General features: G+C 40.1%; 1 protein-coding gene across 1 annotated transcript; it reads right to left on the bottom strand.

Moving 5' to 3' along the window:
• Nucleotides 1–9,468: 9,468 nt before the first annotated feature.
• LOC143744337 (lysozyme g-like) lies at nucleotides 9,469–11,324 on the bottom strand. The gene is made up of 5 exons (XM_077235759.1): nucleotides 11,186–11,324; nucleotides 10,955–11,038; nucleotides 10,673–10,869; nucleotides 10,344–10,482; nucleotides 9,469–10,030 (listed from the first exon to the last, which is right to left on the bottom strand). The coding sequence occupies exons 1-5, from the start codon at nucleotides 11,187–11,189 to the stop codon at nucleotides 9,894–9,896; spliced, it is 561 nt and encodes a 186-aa protein (XP_077091874.1). The 5' UTR covers nucleotides 11,190–11,324; the 3' UTR covers nucleotides 9,469–9,893.
• Nucleotides 11,325–19,723: the final 8,399 nt, after the last annotated feature.

The following is a 19,723-nucleotide window of genomic DNA, read 5'->3' as shown; positions in this document are numbered from 1 at the left end:
GTTCTTGACAAGGAGATAAGTAGAGGGATAAAAGGATGAACACCCTAGGGGGGACTGATCAACTACTGTAAAGGGTTTAGTGCATTTGTAATGTTGTTCCTACATATATCCTTCACTTTAATTTAATGAAATTTATTTTTCTTTTGGCTCTTCACCAAGAGCCTCATGGCCAAATTTAATTTGAAGGGCAAGGGGAAAAGGGGGAAACGCCCTTTAGAGGGAACAAAGCTTTATAGAGCAATACAAGGTAAGCCCAAGTTTCATGTTGACCAATCTATAATTAACTTTGGACAAAACATTTCCTTCCCTTCTGACTTTTAAAAAAAGCAATGCCAATTATCTATCTTGGTAGACTATTCATCCACAAGAGGTGTTACAGCATTAAGAAAGAAACAAAAGACAGCAAAGTTGAAAGTAAAAGATGGTAAATAATAGTCACAATTCTCTCAAAATATTATTCTCCTCTCACGGCACAAAGGTGTGAGTCATTACAAACTGTTATACCAATGGGTATGAATGACTTCCTGTGGCGGTCCTTATTACATTGAAGCTGAAGCAGCCTCCAACTGAACAGTCTGTTCTCTGACAAGTAGAACATGTAGTGGATGTGTTGTATTATCCAGAATATAAAACTTTTTTTTGTGCAAAACTCTTCTCAATAGTAATTTCTATGGAGTCCAATGTGTTTGCAAGCACAGAACCAGCTTTTGTAAATTGCACTAAGCACAACAGGCTGATAAAACACTTAACATTCAAATGCACACATTAAACACATCTAAGCTTTCTAAAAAAGTACAGTCTGCTTTGTCCCTTCTTGACAGCGTAATTGTTACAGTTAACAGTTGTGGAGATGGCTTTGCTTTAATCCAGTACTGATAGTGGATGCACAGGAAACATATTTTTGCTTAAACATGTGGGGACTTGGGTGTATGACTGCAGATTGCCTTTCCATATCTAAATCATTTGTCTATTTCTGCTTGTGCAGAAGGGATCATGAAGTTCGATTCCACAGCCACTGAGGAGTACATCAAGGTGAACGTGTCTGAGCACCTCAAGCACGCGCTGCAAAGACTTGGAGGTGGAGGATTCACTACGCCCTGATGAGCCAAGACTACAGGACTTGAATTAAAAGAGTTTAATTACAATCTAATTATTTGTTCATAATTCTGCCTCCACTGTACATGGTGCTTAATATGTCTGGTGCCCTTCTGATGCCATTCAGGGAATTTTATTTTTGAATAAAGATGGAAATGGCGATATTGAATTGTGATTTATTTGTATGTGTATAGTGTTGTATGTAGTCCCATGTTTCCAGAGGGTGGAGTACATGTTTTCTATGCCATTTTATTTTCCTGTAGCTTTGTTTAGCTCAGCAGCTAATTTGAATTGGAAATGCATTACACCTTTGTATGGTACAGAGAACATGTCCTCCACCCTCTTGAAACATAGGACTACAGTTATAGAAGTTGTATAGAAATTACGGGTAAAGTAAGTTTACATTTGATGTTGAAAAGACGTCCACAAACGACCACTTTTGGACTATAAATAGCCCTTACACGGAGGTCCCACCGACGTCAACATTAGACGTGCGGTAGACGTCGAAAAAAGAGTATGAGAGTATGCTAAAAGAGTATGACGAGTATGCTGAGGGGCAGCTTACGATGGCCTGGTAGCATTTCAGAGCAGGCTCTTGATTGCCTCAGCCTGCTTCTGGACTGCCGAGAACTTTTGGGCACACTCCTTGACAGTGTCGCCGAAAAGGCCACCCTGTGAAACGGGAGCATCAAAAATGCCTTTTGAAGATCTCGCACCACTACCCACTGCACAATGTGACGTCGGAGTGACGTCTTTTCCATGTCATTTTTGGACGTCACTCCGACGTCACATTGCGCAGTGGGTATTCAGGGTTGCAAAGATTCTCCCAACCAGCAGTCAACTGATAAAACTTCCACCTGAAAATGAAATAGACTCTGACCTGATCAGAGAGGGTGGCAGACTCAGAATATGTGACAACCTGGACAAATGGTAAATGGACTGCATTTATATAGCGCTTTAACAGACCCATGGCCACCAAAGTGCTTTACATATTGCCTCACATTCACCCATTTATTCACACTCCAACAGCGGTGTCAGCCATGCAAGGCGCCATTCAGCTCGTCAGGAGCAGCTGGGGTTAGGTGTCTTGCTCATGAACACCTCGACACTTGGTCATGTGGAACTGGGGATGGAACCACCAACATTCTGGTTTGTAGACAACGTACATGAACCACTGAGCCACTACCGCAAAGAGGTTTTACATCCTGTTCATTTCATAATTCAGCACTATATCACCCCGCTATTTCATCTAGGACCTTGATGGGTATATTCTGAGCTACGGCAAAAATTAATTTTGTTAATTGTTGTATAGAGCTGTCATGACTCAAATTTTTTTGTTTAGTTGTTTAGGTTAATTGCACATTTATGTTGTTTTTATGTTACGAGTTAGATTTATTTGTTTATTGTAGAACCACACTCAGTTGTCATACACTCAAACAATATACATAGCCTCCAAGGTCCTTCATCTTCGGTGGTCCCGCCCGCCCAGCCTGCAAGCTTCTTTAGTAACTCTGTAATTCTGTAACAGTAACTCTGCCTCCTCCTTTGGTTCAGCCCAGCTATCTGGCTCCGCCTCCTCTACTGGTTCCGCCTGGCTTCCAGGCTCCTTACCCTCTGTTGGCTTAATCCAGTTCACTGGCCCTGTCTTTGCCTCCTCTAGGTCTCCCCAGGCTCTTGACTTCGCCTCATCCTCTGGATCCACCAACTCTCCTCAACCCTCCTACTCCACTTGCGAGACCACGGTCCCTGGGCCAGCCCATCCAAATGTGGTCGAAGGAATCTAGACCTCAGTTCAAGTCTCACAACCATTTGGCTCAAATGCGGCCTTATTGTCCACCTTGGTCCTCCAAGCTTTGCTCTCCAGCCTTGCTGACTCTGCCTTGGTCTTCTGCCCCCTGGCTTCACCCTAGTCTAGCTCCCAGATGGACTCTGCCTATTGGAGGACTGGACCCTCCTTCCTGCTACACTATGGACATCAACACTCCTTCCCCACCATCACCACTACCACCACCACCACCACCATCTGTTTCAGTTGTGATTAATCAGTTCTATTTGCATTATTTTGTGGTTTTCCACTCCCTTCTGTGGTTTACCTTTACTTATTAGAGTTTTGTTTAGTTTTTTTCTTTTTGGTAAATTAATTACTGCGACTATATTCTTTATTTACCACAGGATGTGTGATTTCCATTACACGAGAGTAGATGCTAAAACTTCATGCTGATTTGTACTCAACTTTCGCCAAGATAAGCACCAACTAAGACGTAGCTTTACAGTAACCTATGCTTCTCCATCCATTTACGCCTCTTTCCATCTGGTGATGTGAATCTCCTTCTGTCTGGTGTTAAGGGCTGCAGTGTATTTGGCGCGTCAGCACACACAACGGCTGCAACCACAGTGCGGTCTCCCCAGTGGATCAGCATGACAACCATCTGGATTGAGCTGAGTAGGGGACATCTCTAGGGTCTTCAAGTGGGCACCTTCCGTCCTCAGTGTTTCGTCGACTAGCCCACGACACCTCAAGAGGGCTCGACAGTGACTCTGGCGTCCCAGAGTCACCCCCCTCCGTCCCCCACTCAACTCAGCCCAGCTTACTGACCTTTACATCCCTCCTGCTGCTGATGTTGCTGTTGTAGGTTCACATGTGACCTACCCACAATCTCTCCGCAACCCGACCATACACGCCAACCCGTTTGACTAAGGCTGTACACAGGACGCAATAACTGTAACTACTATGCAAACTATACACCTAAACCAACAGACTCTTTGAGTTTTTCAAGAATTCTTCAAAACTGTAGCGCGGCGGCCAGTACACTGCCAGCCAGAATCTTTCCGTCTCAACCACAGCCAGTTGCTGCTCCTTTCTGCTGCTTCAGATAAGTTCTTTACTGTGCGACGCAACTCTTGGCCACTGAATCCGACGTCTCTAAGGAACCGGGTTGTAGTGTGTGCCACAAATCCTCGACAACCCACTTCCACTGGATAAACCCGGACTCTCCGTCCTCGCTGTTCTGCTTCCGCTGATCAAGATCAGCCAGCATTTTCCAGTCCCTAGCAGCTTCTAGTTGTCCTGGGCGAGAATTGGTTCTAACACCTTTTCTTGGTGATTGCTCGCCTGGGTGGAGGAATATTGTCTTCTGTGTGTAATGTTTTGCTAGAACAGGTGGCAACTTATTGGTCATGTTACGCTTGTCTTCCAGTGCTAAAGCCAAACATCGCAGTACTTGGTCATGGCGCCAAGTAAATCAACCTTGGCTAAGAGCCACCTTACATCCTGTCAAAATGTGCCTTAATGTGGCAGGTGATGAACACAAAGGACAAGAGGGATTCTCTCCTACCCAGAGGTTTAGGTTCTGTGGTGATGGGAGAACATCATATGTTGACCTGATAAGGAAACTGATCTTACTCTCTTCCATTGACCATTATTGTAATAATGATGGCCAATTCGGATGGGATAAGAGATCTCAGTAAAACCAGAAGAAGTGGGAGGGGAAACGCGATTTGCACACCGTCGTCACCGTCCTGTCGTCATGTTAGTATTACATTGCTTCCTGATATCACGTGCGCAAACACATATAACCTATATTTATATATATATAAAACAGTTATGTCCGGTCGAACTATGTATTAATTAACTTTAGATTCAATAATGTTGGTAATAGGCACTTACCTAACGCTAAAAGAAGTTCTGTGCCTCTAAAAAGTGCGTTTGACCTCTTTGATCTGAATGGTGTGTGGAAAACACTTAAGTTTTGCAACAGACTTGTCCCACCGCCTAGAACACAACTGAATGCTTTTTCAAGTGCCTCCATACTTGAAAAACCGTGTAAAACTACTTTAAAACAGGAAATTACGGAATATTTACGTACATATTTACAGCAGGTCTGTTCGCACGGGATTAGTATTACCTGAGGTCACTTTTTACAGAAGGTAAAACTCGCCGTAATCTTTACTGACATTGCCCGTAATGATTACTGAGATGCACATTCGGACGGGACTAAAATCACTGAGAAGCTCTGGTGATAATTACTTTACGGACTTAAAACAACACCAAGGAACTTTTCCTCTGCGGTCGCCCTACAGGTTGGAAGCGGAATTGTCCATTACCGCTGTCGTAAATAATTTAGCCTACCGCAGCCTACTGTCGCACGCGCACGCGCTCGCTCTCTGTTTATCCAGCACCGGCTTTTGAATCAACAATGGCCAAAGACAAGGTAGAGTATGATGCATGATTTTATGAAAGACATCACAAACGAAGAAAAACTATGTATGCCGTAAAGCAGTCGAATTTTGTAGTCAACAGTTTGTAGAATTTTTGTGCTCCGGTTACTACCCGAAACCCGAAGTTACATAGTGCCAGTAAAAGCGATACAGACCATTTAACCTATTGTAAGTCGATGTACCATCACAAGGGTCTTGGAAATATATCATGAAGGTTGAAAAACTACATAGTGTTACTTTAAACTAGTCCGTCCGAAAAGGGCTTGAGTCAAGTTTTTGCTGCAAAGCTTCAGTCAACGACTCTATAGTCTTTCCTCGCCTCAAACTTCAAACTTTAGTCTCAATTCAGAGGCTGCATCCTTCGAAAGATGCATTTGAAGGCTGATTCCGTAACGGCGGCCCAATTCGAAGGCTCTTTCAAATGCGGCTTCTAAATGCGTCCTTCGTTTCCTGTGCAATGAAGGATACAGCAGATGGTTCCTTCGTGGCCTTGCCTAGCCTAAAATGTATTGCGTGCCAGTGACGACAGGATTTATTTGAGAGAAATTGTTGAATTACACTTTTAAACATAAGTATTGGGTTTCAACTTACTCAAATATCTAGCTAATAAAACAAACGTAAAAAAAAAACTTATAACTGACAACTAATGAAAACCCCCAAATCAGTATCTCAGAAAATATTGTGTAACTAATATCTTAGAATATTGTGAAAAGATTCAATATTGAAGATACCTGGTGCCACACTCTAATCAGCTAATTAACTCAAAACACCTGCAAAGGCCTTTAAATGGTCTCTCAGTCTAGTTCTGTACGCTACACAATCATGGGGAAGAGTGCTGAATTGACAGCTGTCCAAAAGACGACCATTGACATCTTCCACAAGGAGGGCAAACCACAAAAGGTCATTGCTAAAGAGGCTGGCTGTTCACAGAGCTCTGTGTCCAAGCACATTAATAGAGAGCCGAAGGGAAGGAAAAGATGTGGTAGAAAAAGTGTACAAGCAATATGGATAACCGCACCCTGGAGAGGATTGTGAAACAAAACCCATTCAAAAATGTGGGGGAGATTCACAAAGAGTGAACTGCAGCTGGAGTCAGTGCTTCAAGAACCACCACGCACAAACGTATGCAAGACATGGGTTTCAGCTGTCGCATTCCTTGTGTCAAGCCACTCTTGAACAAGACACAGCGTCAGAAGCGTCTCACCTGGACTAAAGACAAAAACTGCTGCTGAGTCGTCCAAAGTTATGTTCTCTGATGAAAGTAAATTTTGCATTTCCTTTGGAAATCAAGGTCCCAGAGTCTGGAGGAAGAGTGGAGAGGCACAGAATCCACGTTGCTTGAAGTCCAGTGTAAAGTTTCCACAGTAAGGGGGCTTTCACACTGGCAGTTTAGTTCGGAACGGGGCACGGTTCGCATGAAAAATCGCTAATGTGAACCCTGTCATGGGACCCGGGTGCGCACTGGGGTACCGAACCCGAGACTACCTGGAGGAGGTGGTCTGAGTTCGGTTGCTCCCGAACCGTGCTGCGATTCGCGTGTATGTGAAAACTACACGGACTCGGGTGCGCACTTGTTCAGGAAGTAAAGTATCCTGCGCATGCGTTTTAGTCGATTATGATGTATTTAGTTAAATAAAACACACGTAAGGGATGAAGATTTACCCTGGATACGAGCAAGAGTGAGTCTGCAGTGTATTCGCGCATAGTGCGTGCAATCAGGGCAACAAATTAATGGAAATCCACTGTCTCCTCAAAAGAGTCCATTTGCAAGCAGCGGAAAAAACAGCTTATGCGAAACACACACACACACACACACACAGTTAACCTGGGTTGTTTACTCAGCTATGAATAATGGCACCAAATTAATAAAAAACACAATATATTGACCCGCGTCGTGTTTTCTATCATGCGCCGTGCACGTTTGCAATGACGTAAGATGCACGCAAACGCACCAGAGTTCGATAGAATCAAGTTGAGTGTGAAACCAGACCAACGCTGCGGGGGGCGCCGGGAACAAACGCGCTCGGGCTCGGACCGCAGCAAACGAGCCCAGTGGAAAAGCCCCCTATGTGATGGTTTGGGGTGCCATGTCATCTGTTGGTGTTGGTCCACTGTGTTTTCTGAGGTCCAAGGTCAACGCAGCCGTCTACCAGGAAGTTTTAGAGCACTTCATGCTTCCTGATGCTTCCGGCTAATAAAAGTGTGGAAACTGTAGGTCCTCCTGTCAGTGTGTGTGTGTCTGTGTGTGTGTGTGTGTGTGTGTTTGTGTGTGTGTGTGTGTGAGTGTGAGTTTTGTGTTTCTGCACCTGCCGTTCCCACACAAGGTCACAACATTCTTGCAAAATTCAAGCACGGCCGCCGTCTGCTCTCACATTCCCGCACATTTTACCCTCTGTCTTGCGGGAACCAATCTTTCTTTTCTCATACTATCCCAGCTGTGAATTGGGCACGGGACACAATAAATAATAATAAATAATAAGCTTTGCCAGTGTGGTGAAAATTGTAGGTTCTGTGTACCTTCACTCTGTCCGGGCCTGCTGTTATTGTGTGTGTGTGTTTCTGTGTTCTTTATATGGTGTGTATAATGGGTATTACAACATAAACATGGTTTATGAGGACATCTGTGTCCTCATAAAACAAACAGCTTAAAAAAAACATACTACATGGTGTTTTTTGTAATTCAAAAAATGCCAACGTTTTCTGTGTTTGGCAGGTTTAGGGGTGGGGTTAGTGTAGGGAGTAGATTATACAGTTTGTACATCAGAATATATATATATATATAACATGCAATATACATGCATCAAGTGCAAGAAGTACATATGTAACACACACAGTAAAACTCCGCCCCTCATGTGTTGTATAGCCTGGAATGTAAAGGCAATGTGCTCAATGGGGCTGATGTGTCATCTAGACTGACATGGCTACTGTATGTGTTCAGCTTGTGTTGTGTAAACTGACCTGAATGGGTTAAATTTCTAATGAAGTTCAAATAAATAAAAGTCAATAGTTATGAAAAACCTTGCTTCATTTGTAAATTTGTTGAATTTTTCTACTCATATCTTGATTATAATTGATTTTTTTAATGTAATTTTAGTAAAAAAATAAACAAAAAAACGAGTAGCACTTTAATTCTTAATTGTGATCTAACAAAGGTAAAGAGAAAATATTAACCATATATGCTGTTTATATTGCTTGTAATTGGGATGAAGTAAACATCTGTTGAGTATTTTATCATAAAATTGTTTGATTGTGTTGAATTAAAACCCCCAAAATGCAGCAGGTCCACCAGACCCACGAACACTGGCTGAATAACAAAAATATGAACACCACACAAGGGTTAAAGAGAAGTGTCTTGTGTTATGTGCTCATGAATTTAATGTCTTAAACTGCTTATCTAGTTACCATACTAATAAATAGTGTTTTCACTATAATTTGGATATTAATATCTGCTGCAAAGTTGATAGTTACAGCCTGTTCAATTGAGCGCTGGACGATTAATTTGTTCAACCGTAAAACAAGTGCTTCTTTCAAAATTCTCTTTTAACATAAATATTAAGTCCCTATCAGCTAAATTGTCCTGTTTCCCGGTTATCCCCTGAGATAATGGGAACGAGACATTGCATAAGAGGCTGCATCTAAAAGTTTCACCATTGACACGGTATCTGTACTTTGGACATTTGGAAACAAAGCTTGAAAATTTCCCATTGTAATCATGTTGTAATCAGTACTGCTGAAATCAAGTGGAGCTTGACCCAGTTAGGTTTAGGGGTAGAGTTAAGGTCTCACTTAACCTTCAAACTCCACCCATTTGGTCCAAATAGGGGAAACTAGATTCCATGTTGGAATTCCCAGTGTAAAGATACTTTCCAGCCAGTCTAGTCACAATGAAAGCAAACTGCATAGCAAACTGTACAGCTCTGACCCAAAACCAGAGTCTGAATAGAATCTAGTGGAGGCAGGGGAGGGCTTGCTTTGAACCAAGCAATCAAACCTAGCATGAAAGCATTCTAGTGTACTGAACCTGCTGGCCTGTCTCTGCTGGTCAGAAACGGATGTATTTTACAGCTCTCCAGTTGGATACTATTGACTTCCAAGAGCAATGTAGAATATGAGGTCATTTTAATGTGGATATGGAAAGAATGTTCATAGCAATGATGATTTGAGTGAATTTTTAATTTTATTTTATCATGCCATATGCAATGCCATTTGCAATTTGGATAGATTACTGAAAAGAAAAAAATACTGAAACAAAAAATAATGGCTGCTGGAAATTCAGCTTTTTCATCATAATAATTAATACATTTTAAGATGTATTACAATAGAAAAAAGTTATTATAAATGGTAATACTAATATTTCAGATTACAGTTTTTACTGTATTTTTAATCAAATACATGCAGTTGAGCATAAGACATTTTTCAAAAACGTTAACAAATCTTAATTATCCCAAACTTTTGACCTGTATGTATATTTAACTGATCATACTAATACATAAACTGCAATATAGAGTAATCAAGTGAAGTTAAAATACTGTGTCTATTTAATAAATGTTAGAGTTTAACAGCTGAGAAACCGCTGTTCTTCAGTAACCCTTGCTTCGGAACCACTGGGATCTGGCAACAACATCATTGGAGTAATCAAGGTGTGAGGTTTTCACATCAATATTCTCATACTGAGCAGTGACTCTACTCACACCTTTGTTGTAGGCTGCTATTCCACCTGGAACAAACATTATACTATAACTGAGACATGAAACACGAACTTAATCAGAACAATGACATTATATTTACATTTATTTTTGAATACCTATATAGAATAATTTTTTTTTACGTTTTATAATAAAGGTTTTTAGTTAATGCATCAAAGTAAATACATTTATTTATCAATTGATTCATCAATATTCATCTATGAAAAGCTATCAAATAATATTTTTTTTGCATTTCTTTGGTGATATATATCTGATGTATGTAGTTTCTGAAACAAAATGCATCTGTGGTTTCTCTGAGTAGAATTTTTTGTTTATTTTTTTTACCTTTAAAACATTGCTCTTGAGTCCACTGGGAATACTTTGCTTTAATGTCTTTAATGAAGCCAATGAGAATCTCAGTAGCTTGTGTGATATGCTGCTCACTGTCCCATGCACCTGCTGGACTGTGGTAGCGTTTGTCAACCTGGAAGAAAAAAAAAGGTAATTGTTGCATGGGTGATTAGTAAACTTTAGTTTATAAAACTTAAACTTAACAGTTATCTTCGGACTATGTTTAGACTAAAACTTTAGTTTGAACCTTATTTTATGCAAACTCTTATATGAACCTCATAAAGTCTATCTGTGAATTATTTTCAAATAAATTAGATCTAAACCTGCATGAGGCCAAACCCGTTGCCTGTAGGATCCCATCCATTCTTCAGTAAATTTCCAGCTCTGGACTCTCTGGATATGATCCCCGCGATCACAGCCGGGTCCATCTTCTTTGCCTTGCCAACTTTAGTGATTATACTCTTGTATTTCTCCATCCGGGTCAGATCATGCTCAGCCAGCTTTTTAGAGGCTTCAACCCCTAGTTTAAATTATTGTTAATATATATTCCATATTTTGGTAATTAAAAAAAGTACATGTAGTTGGATGCAGACATTAATTCTCACCCTTTACGGTTAATTTATCCTGTTTTGCTGTCACCTCTGATGCACCGGTGGTGTCTATCTTCATGACGTCTCCATAAATGCATGCTAGAAACAACATGGAAAATATGTCCTGAAGCTTTTTAAATCATTAAGTAATTATGCACACAATACATTTATGCACACAATCACAAAAAGTTCCTCATAATTCAATATCAGATAAAAACACGCAGTACCTGATATTTTATAACTTACCCATGACTTAGAACTGCTGTGTGAGATCAAATCACTGAGTTTGATGAGTCCTGTCACTAAATCAGACCTCTGCAGGAAGTGTTTATATACAATCACAGAGGGAGTGGTCTCTCTTCTTTTCCTCAGATGTTCTTCTACTGAGGTGTGGAGAAATGTAAGGTTACAAAATTTGCAACTGTGAATGTTGCAAAATTCAGAATCCTTTTTTTTATTATAAGTCTAAGTACACCCGAGCGCAGTGAATCATAAGTTGGCAGATTTATCATGTGGAGGCTTCATACACCTCAGAAAGGTTTAGCTACTTTTGATTAACCAACTTGATGACAAGGTAATCCCTTACTTTGCAAGTACAGACAGTAAAAGAAAGTGAAGAGAGAAAAAAGGTTGTGATAAAAATGTATTTTTATCTGGAAATGTTGGCACTCGTACCAGTGTAAAAGCATGCCACATTTCAACTTCCTTGATCAAATGGTTGTTTGTTTAGATATGGGCCCCAATAGAAATCTTCTAGCACTTAAAGGAGAACTCCGGGCAATTTTTAAGTTAATCTTGATCGTCATACCTTTGTGAGTACTGTCTATAGAAAAAAAAAAAAAAAACGAACCGGATTGGTGCTTGCAACACGGAGCTGTTCCCGCAAATGCCCAGAGCTCCCCCTCAGCTAAAACGGCAGTTATGGGGGCATATACATAAAGAGTGTCTTTGTGCCCCTTAACAGACACAAAATGCAATTAAAATGTCTGTCCAACATGAACAGGGCCCTTACATGTGAAGAAGATGCGTTTAGCAACAACCATTGTTTAAATTCACCTAAATAGTGTTTTAGACGGCTAGCTGTAGTCTCGCGCTGAAGTCCCGTGGGAACTCAGTTGTAGCCAAAGGTAAATAGTAGTGATGGGGAGTCCGGTTCTTTTCCGCGAACCGGTTCTTTCGGACAGTTTGTTTCAATGAACCGATGGTTCAAGAAATGGTTCGCGTTTGTGCCGTTCCGAATTATGGCAACAGAATGCGAAAATACAATAACTTATTTTCATCGTATTCCTTTCCATGACCTTGAGATTCTGCAGTTGTGTCTAGTTGTACTACAACTTGATGCGCAAAATCCCATACAAGTAGCCTACTACGCGCTAAAGATTACCGCATTTGCAGCAAACACTTTGACAAGGATGACTAGACAGACACAACACAGCGGGGCCGGTTGAAGATAAAAGTGATTCCATGGACGAAGACGTGTGCAACCACTGAAGAGGTGTGTTGTGTCTGTGTAGTCATCCTTGAACGACACAAACGCGAACCATTTCTTCTTCACTTACACACTGCTATTTACCTTTGGCAACAACTGAGTTACCATGGGACTTCAGCGCGAGACTACAGCTAGTCGTCTAAAACACTATTTAGGTGAATTTAAACATTAGCTAAGTTGCTAAACACGTCTTGTTCACATGTAAGGGCCCTGTTCATGTTGGACAGGCATTTTAATTACATTTTGTGTCTGTTAAGAGGCACAAAGACACTCTTTATGTATATGCCCCCATAACTGCCGTTTTAGCTGAGGGGGAGTTCTGGGCATTTGCGGGAACAGCTCCGTGTTGCAAGCACCAATCCGGTTCATTTTTTTTTCAATAGACAGTACTCACAAAGGTATAACGATCAAGATTAACTTAAAAATTGCCCGGAGTTCTCCTTTAATATAATACAAATACAAAGCCAGTTTAAGTCATTTATTGATTTATTTGGTAGCACTTTACAATAAGGTCTCATTTGTTAACATTATTTAATGTGTTAACTAACATGAACTAACAATGAGCAGTACATTTGTTATAGTATTCATTAATCTTTGTTAATGTTATAAAAATACAGTCCTTTATGTTCACAGTGCATTGACTAATGTTAACAAATACAACTTTTGATTTTAATAATGTAGATTATTATATATTAAAATAAAGATTAATATGATAAATGCTGTAGAATTGTTGTTAATTCTTAGTTCATGTTAACTAAAGTAGTTAAATAATGCAAGGGAAACAGGTCAATTGAGCTCAAACGGAATTATTAATTAATTTGTTAATTAATTAATTAATTAAGGCAATGTGTTGAGATGAAGACATTGGCGAACGCTGGAGAAACAAGGGCAGAAGACGCATACACAGCAAACACCATCTCCATGACTGGCCACTGTACTGGTGCAGGGTAGTAGATTAGTTAAGATTAGTTAAGATCAGTTTAAGTTCACTTTCTCAATATAATTTATCACATTGAATTTAGTTTTGTTCAATTTTGAGATTGTCATTCTAATTTGTTTCGGTACGGTGATTCTTTGATCAAATTCTGTGATTAAATTTGTTTTGTTTTCTTCTCTTCTAAATTGTTCTAGGTTGAGACCGTGTTACTATTAAGCGTAGCGTCAGTTCTGGTAGGTCACGTTAGTCAAGTTCACATCAGCTGACTCTCAGCTGATCCACGTCTACCTATAGGAATACGACTCCTATCACTGTATACATACATTAGCTCCTTCAGTATTATCAGCAGCTATCGCATTTCTCAGGAGCTAATTACCCTCCTCCATCCACAGCTCCACCTTTCATCATTCATTCGTCAGTATGGCATTCTGATTGCCCTTGAATCAGAATAATGTTTCCTGGGTTCTCATTTATAAAACTGTTTGTAGGATCCTCCCTAAAAGTGTACGTGCGCCCGAAAACCAAAAATGGCAAAAAAAATTAAGTCTTATAAAACCGTGCATTCACCAGAACCTGCGCAGAATTCACTTTATAAATCCCAGTCAGCGGAAGATTGTGCGCACATGCGTCTTGGGCTTGCGTCTTGAGCTTACAACGAGTATGCATATCCTCATCTGCATATCATTTGCATATGCTTATTTATCCACCTGATAACATGTTTAACGGTACAAGACATTAGGAAAATAAGAAATACGGATGTGCTGTCACATTACATTAATAAAAAGTGTAAAATACATTCCAGAGAAAGTTTTTCTCAATTTTTTCCACTGGCCAAATAGTATTTTTAATTGATTTATATTTTTAATAGATAGACCTTGTTTGCATTTTTTATTTTTTTTTATTTTCTTTAACCTTTATTTTACCAGGAAAAGAAGCACATTGAGATTAAGAATCTCTTTTACAAGAGCGTCCTGGCCAAGATTCACAGCCACAGCTCGTTTGAGTTTAACAAATAACATCCATCAATACATACACATATACACACACAAGCAAATCCAATCAGTTTCAATATCAATTCATAACTAGTTAAAACATCTACAGCCCGATGTGTCATTCTCCAAATCGTTTAAAACTACTTTAAAAGTGTCAATAAAAACCAGCTTCCTCAGTTTCAAAGTACTTTGCAAATTATTTCAGGCAAAGGGAGCAGCAAATTTAAATGCATTTTTTCCCGAATTCAGTACGTTCCACTGTAACAGATAGTACGAATAATTCCTGGGACCGTAGGCTATAGCTACAAACATACTTTTACAGATGTATGTACAAAGATATGAAGGAAGTAGACCCAGGATAGATTTATAAATAAAAACATGCCAGTGTTTTTGTCTTTGGATGGACAACGCAGACCATCCAACCCGAGCATACAACACACAATGATGAGTGAGGGTTTTAAGATTTGTTATAAACCTCAGTGCACCATGATAAACTGTGTCTAAAGCATGTAAACACTGTGAAAGGTGCATGCATATATATAACATCACCATAGTAGTCCAGTACAGACATGAAAGTGGCTGCAACAAGCCTCTTTTTTGCCTCAAAGGAAAGACAGGATTTGATTCTAAAGTAAAGACCCAATTTCACTTTCAATCTTTTCTCCAGTTGCTGAACATGAGAGCCAAAGGAGAGAGTGTCATCAATTAAAATCCCAAGATATCTATACTGAGACACAAACTCAATCCCCGAGCCTTGGGGCGTAGTAATAGGCAAAAGATTATGATTGACTGATTGATTTTGATTTAGATTTAGAAAACAACATGAATTTAGTTTTATCAACATTTAAAACTAGTTTTAATTCAAAAAAGTTACGCTGAACAATATTAAATGAAAGCTGTAACTGAGAGAGAGCCAGATTGTGTGTCGGTGCTGAACTATGTATAACATTATCATCAGCGTAATAATGAAAATTTATATCATGAACATTTTGATCAATATTATTTATATAGAGAGTAAATAGGAGTGGTCCTAGGACTGACCCCTGTGGCACACCTTTAGTTACATTGAGTGAACCAGAGATAAAACCTTCTGCCTGTACACATTGAGTTCTGTTTGAAAGATAGTTATTAAACCATTCAATCGTATGTTTAGATAATCCAATACCGATAAGTCGTTGTATCAGTAAAGTATGATCAACAGTATCAAATGCTTTTGATTGATCAATGAATAAGGCTGCCGTAGTTCTGCTATGTTGTTTTCTAAAACCAGATTGAAAATCAGACAGGGTATTATTAACAGACAGAAAATCCTTGAATTGATTGTTGACAAATGTTTTGAGGACTTTGGCCAAGACTGACAGCTTGGAAATGGGCCGGTAATTATTTGGGTATGTGATATCTCCGCCTTTAAACAGGGGAACAACAAAAGCTGATTTCCATTTAAGTGGAATTTCATTTAAGACAAATGAAAGGTTAAAAATATGAGTCAGAGGTGAGGCAATAATATCAGCTGCTAAATTTAAAAAGAGAATCTCCTCCTCTGAAGTCCCACCTGAATTCCAAGCCTCATCCTCCATCGTCGCTATCTTCCTCTGTGATCGCAACCTAGTCCTGGATTTTCTGCCTTTTGGCGCTTTCTTGCGCCATCCCACCTCTGACACCAAATGTGGCAAAGTGTGAGTGGGCAAAACAAGAGGCAAACTATCTGGGTTATCATCTGGGCAATGGGCAATTACGTCCTCAAGTTGACAAGATGGAGGCCATCCGTCAAAGTCCAAGACCAAATACCAAGAAGGAAGCGAGGTCATTTCTAGGACTAGTGGATTGGTACCGACGGTTTGTCCCAAACTTTGCCTCTGTAGCCGCACCCCTGACCAACCTACTGAGCAAAGGCATGGCAAACCCTGTCCCGTGGACTGAAGACTGTGAGACGGCATTTCGTGCTCTGAAGGAGAAAATGTGTTCGAGTCCGAGCCTTGACCTGGATACACTCTATGAAAGATCGCAATGCCAGAGTAATGAGATGGTACCTTACACTGCAGCCCTTTAACTTTAAGATCCGGCACAGACCTGGAAGGCTAAACGTGGTGGCCGACTATCATTCCCGTCCTCACCTGTTGACTGTGCCGTCGGCAATGCGGGTGCACACGCCGGTCCGATGGCTCGCGGACATTTATCCACACCACGTTTCCCTTCAGTCAGTCGCATACCAGATTATTTCACACACACACACACACACACACACACACACACACACACACACACACACACACACACACACACACACACACACACACACACACACACACACACACACACACACACACATCGTCTGTGTCTTGTTCGCGTGTCTTCGTTCGTTCGTTCGTTTGTTTGTTGTATGGGAGTAGTCTGGGTTTGTTGGGTAAACGCTGCGTCGGCCAAACAGAGCAGATGAAGAGCGGATGTTTATGACTTATAATTTTTATATGAAACCATTGTCGTGTGATTAAGGGGGGATTATGTGTGAATTAAGTGTTTGCTATTTATGTGTTTCTGTGTTGTTGATAATGATAGATGTATTTATTTGATAATTACCAAGGACAAATGTGACCCGTCACAGAAACCAGGGACACAAGTCGGCAGCACAACTTTCGAGCAAAAAGAGAAAGAAGAGTTTTTTTTCAAAATTGGTGAATTTCAATTTTTTTGCCGAATCTGTTAATTGAAATCACGAAGAAGCCTCTCCATGTTTGAGATAGCAGTATTGGTATATTTAAAAGCTTACATTTTGAGGTTGAAATTGGCTTGTTTTCGGAATTTCTAGCATGCAGTAGGGGCGTGGCGTGTATTATGTCACTTGTAAGAGATATATATATATATATATATATATATATATATATATATATATATATATATATATATATAATCTGTACCTCTCAATGGGGGATTGCGAAAGAAGGCGGACTCTGGCCTATAAAAAGGGAGGCCAGACTCACAATCAGGACTTGTTAACCAAGTCAGTGCAGAGAGTGCAACTGCGGTGCCTCAAGCAAACCTTTTGTGTAGCCTATGTTGGATACATTGTGGAGATTTGATTTATTTTTGGTACTTTAAGTTTTGTCTTCTTGTAAGTCTTCTTACTCGCAGAGCACTCTCGTTCAAGGTGCAATTTTATTTACAGTGCCAGAGTACTGTAAATAAAATTACCTTTTTGGAGCTTCTCAACTTGTTTCTTTGTCTCTTGATCCACTTCGTTGGGCACTTTGAGTTGGTCTTGAGCTTTCGTTTTGAACTGGTATGTGCAGGGTAGGGTGTGCATTTGCTCTTTCAGAAACTCAGTTTCACTTCCATCTTGTCTATGCGGCTCTGAGCACGTGTCAGCTCCTCCTGAATGTGGGTGATGTGCTTTATGCTCAGTTTCAGCTGGGCTGTGAAGGCATTGCTTAGGGAACTGGTGATCTTGGCTAGTTTCACATGGTTGTGGTTCTGGTTTGAATTGTGTGTCAGGAGTCTACTCATAATTCTGATTATTATTAAAAATAATAACAGTTGAATTGTCTTTGGTGCGAGGCAGTCAGAAATGTCTCTGAGTCAAGCGTCCACGTCTTCCTTTTGGGTAGTGGAGTTTGTCGTCTGCGACATGTTGGCACGCAGTGGAGAAGAGAATGACACAGATCTGTGTGGGGTATAAGCCTGTGTGTGGTTGAACAGCTAAGTGTCATTTTAGTGATTGTGCACCAATAGTGAAGTGTGGTTAGTACTAAGTGTTGGTCTCAGTGTAGACAAATAGGCTAGTAATGTGAAGACTTCGTCACTCAACTGAGTAAGGGAAAGAGAGAGAAAAAGGTTAAAACAAATCTCAATGGAAAGAAAGAAAGAAAGAAACAAACTAAAAATTCTTAACTGGGAGACATTTTTTTTCAGTAAATACTTCCTATCCTATCCAAAAAGGTAAGCAATATTATAATTTATGTTTGAGAGGAAAAATAATACAATACTAATGCTGATAACTCTTTTCTTAGGCTGACAGAATTGACACCACCCACACTCAGTTGGACCGCTTACCACAGGGATGCTTTGAAGGCGACGGTTGCTCAACACTTGTCTCTGTTAATTGATCTTGGATGAGATGTCAAAATGTAAATTTTCCACTAAGGTGTGGAGAAATGTAAGCTTACAAAATTTTGCAAACGCAAATTTATTATTAGAGCACACAAAAGCCAGTGAATCATAAGTTGGCAGATTTATTAGGTGGAGGCTTTTGATAAACATACTTGAAATGTATTAGATAAATCCCTTAATTTGCATGTGCAGGCAAGAGAAGGAAGTAACGTGAAATAAAAGCTTGTGTGAAAAGTTTTTTTTCTTTCTGGAAATGTTAGCATTTGTACCAGATTAAAATCATGCACAATTAAAACTTTGTTTATTAAATGATTGTAGGAATTTTTAATTATGGGCCCCATTAGCCAGAGCATAGAGTATGTATATTTGGCGAGCTGTCAAAAGGGAGGGATCCGAGCTTAGAATTTAGCCCAGACCCAGAGTACTCTCCCATATCCCAGGCTGGGATAGGAATAGTTAGTGAGGAGCTGGGGTGGTGGAGGAATGCTGGACTGTCGTGGGACAGAGGTATGTGGGCTGTATAACTCTAATCATGTTAATTGAGTTAATTATCCGAACGTTCTCCTCCCGTGCAATTTTGTTTGATTATCTAAAAGTGCTCCTCCTGAACTTTGTTAAAGTGGTCACATGATGCGTTTTCATGTTTTCCTTTTTCTTCAGTGTATGTTGCTGTTTCTGCATGTATAAGATCTGCAAAGTCTCCTACAAAAAGATTGATTCCATCTAAAAGACAAGGCAGATTCAGACCTAACGCCTCGATCGGAAATATTTGCATAATATCGCCCAAATGCATAAGCAAAGAAAGAAGGCGTGGCTTCAGTTGTCGTAGTAGTGTTGTCACTGCCATGTCGTGTAATGCTGCGTGTTTCTATGCGAAAGCAAAAGCAGCACTTTATTTAGCCTATACCAAAAGTGGCCGCAATTAGGTATCAGTGGTAAAAATGTATTTACAACCCTGTTCTTGAAGTGAAGTGAAAATTTCAGTCAGAAATCAGACCGCATCATAGCACAGAAACTGCGCTAGTTAAAATTATAAATGATTTACTTTTAGCTTCTGACGAGGCTGTTTCTCAATAGTAATTCTACTCGATCTTAGCGCTGAGTTCGACACTATAGATCATAAAATACACTTGGATCGACTACAAAACAACACTGGTGTTCAGGGACAGGTATTAAGCTGGTTTAGATCGTACTTATCAGACCGTTACCATTTTATCTGTTTAAATGGGGGAAAATCTAAGATAACGTCAGTAGACTATGGA

Source organism: Siphateles boraxobius, unplaced genomic scaffold (genome assembly GCF_051911475.1).
Source record: "Siphateles boraxobius isolate OS27281-9 unplaced genomic scaffold, OSU_SipBor_1 2, whole genome shotgun sequence".
NCBI classification, from domain to species: domain Eukaryota; kingdom Metazoa; phylum Chordata; class Actinopteri; order Cypriniformes; family Leuciscidae; genus Siphateles; species Siphateles boraxobius.
Note: the sequence above shows the minus strand (reverse complement) of the source record. Positions and strands in the feature narration are given on the sequence as shown.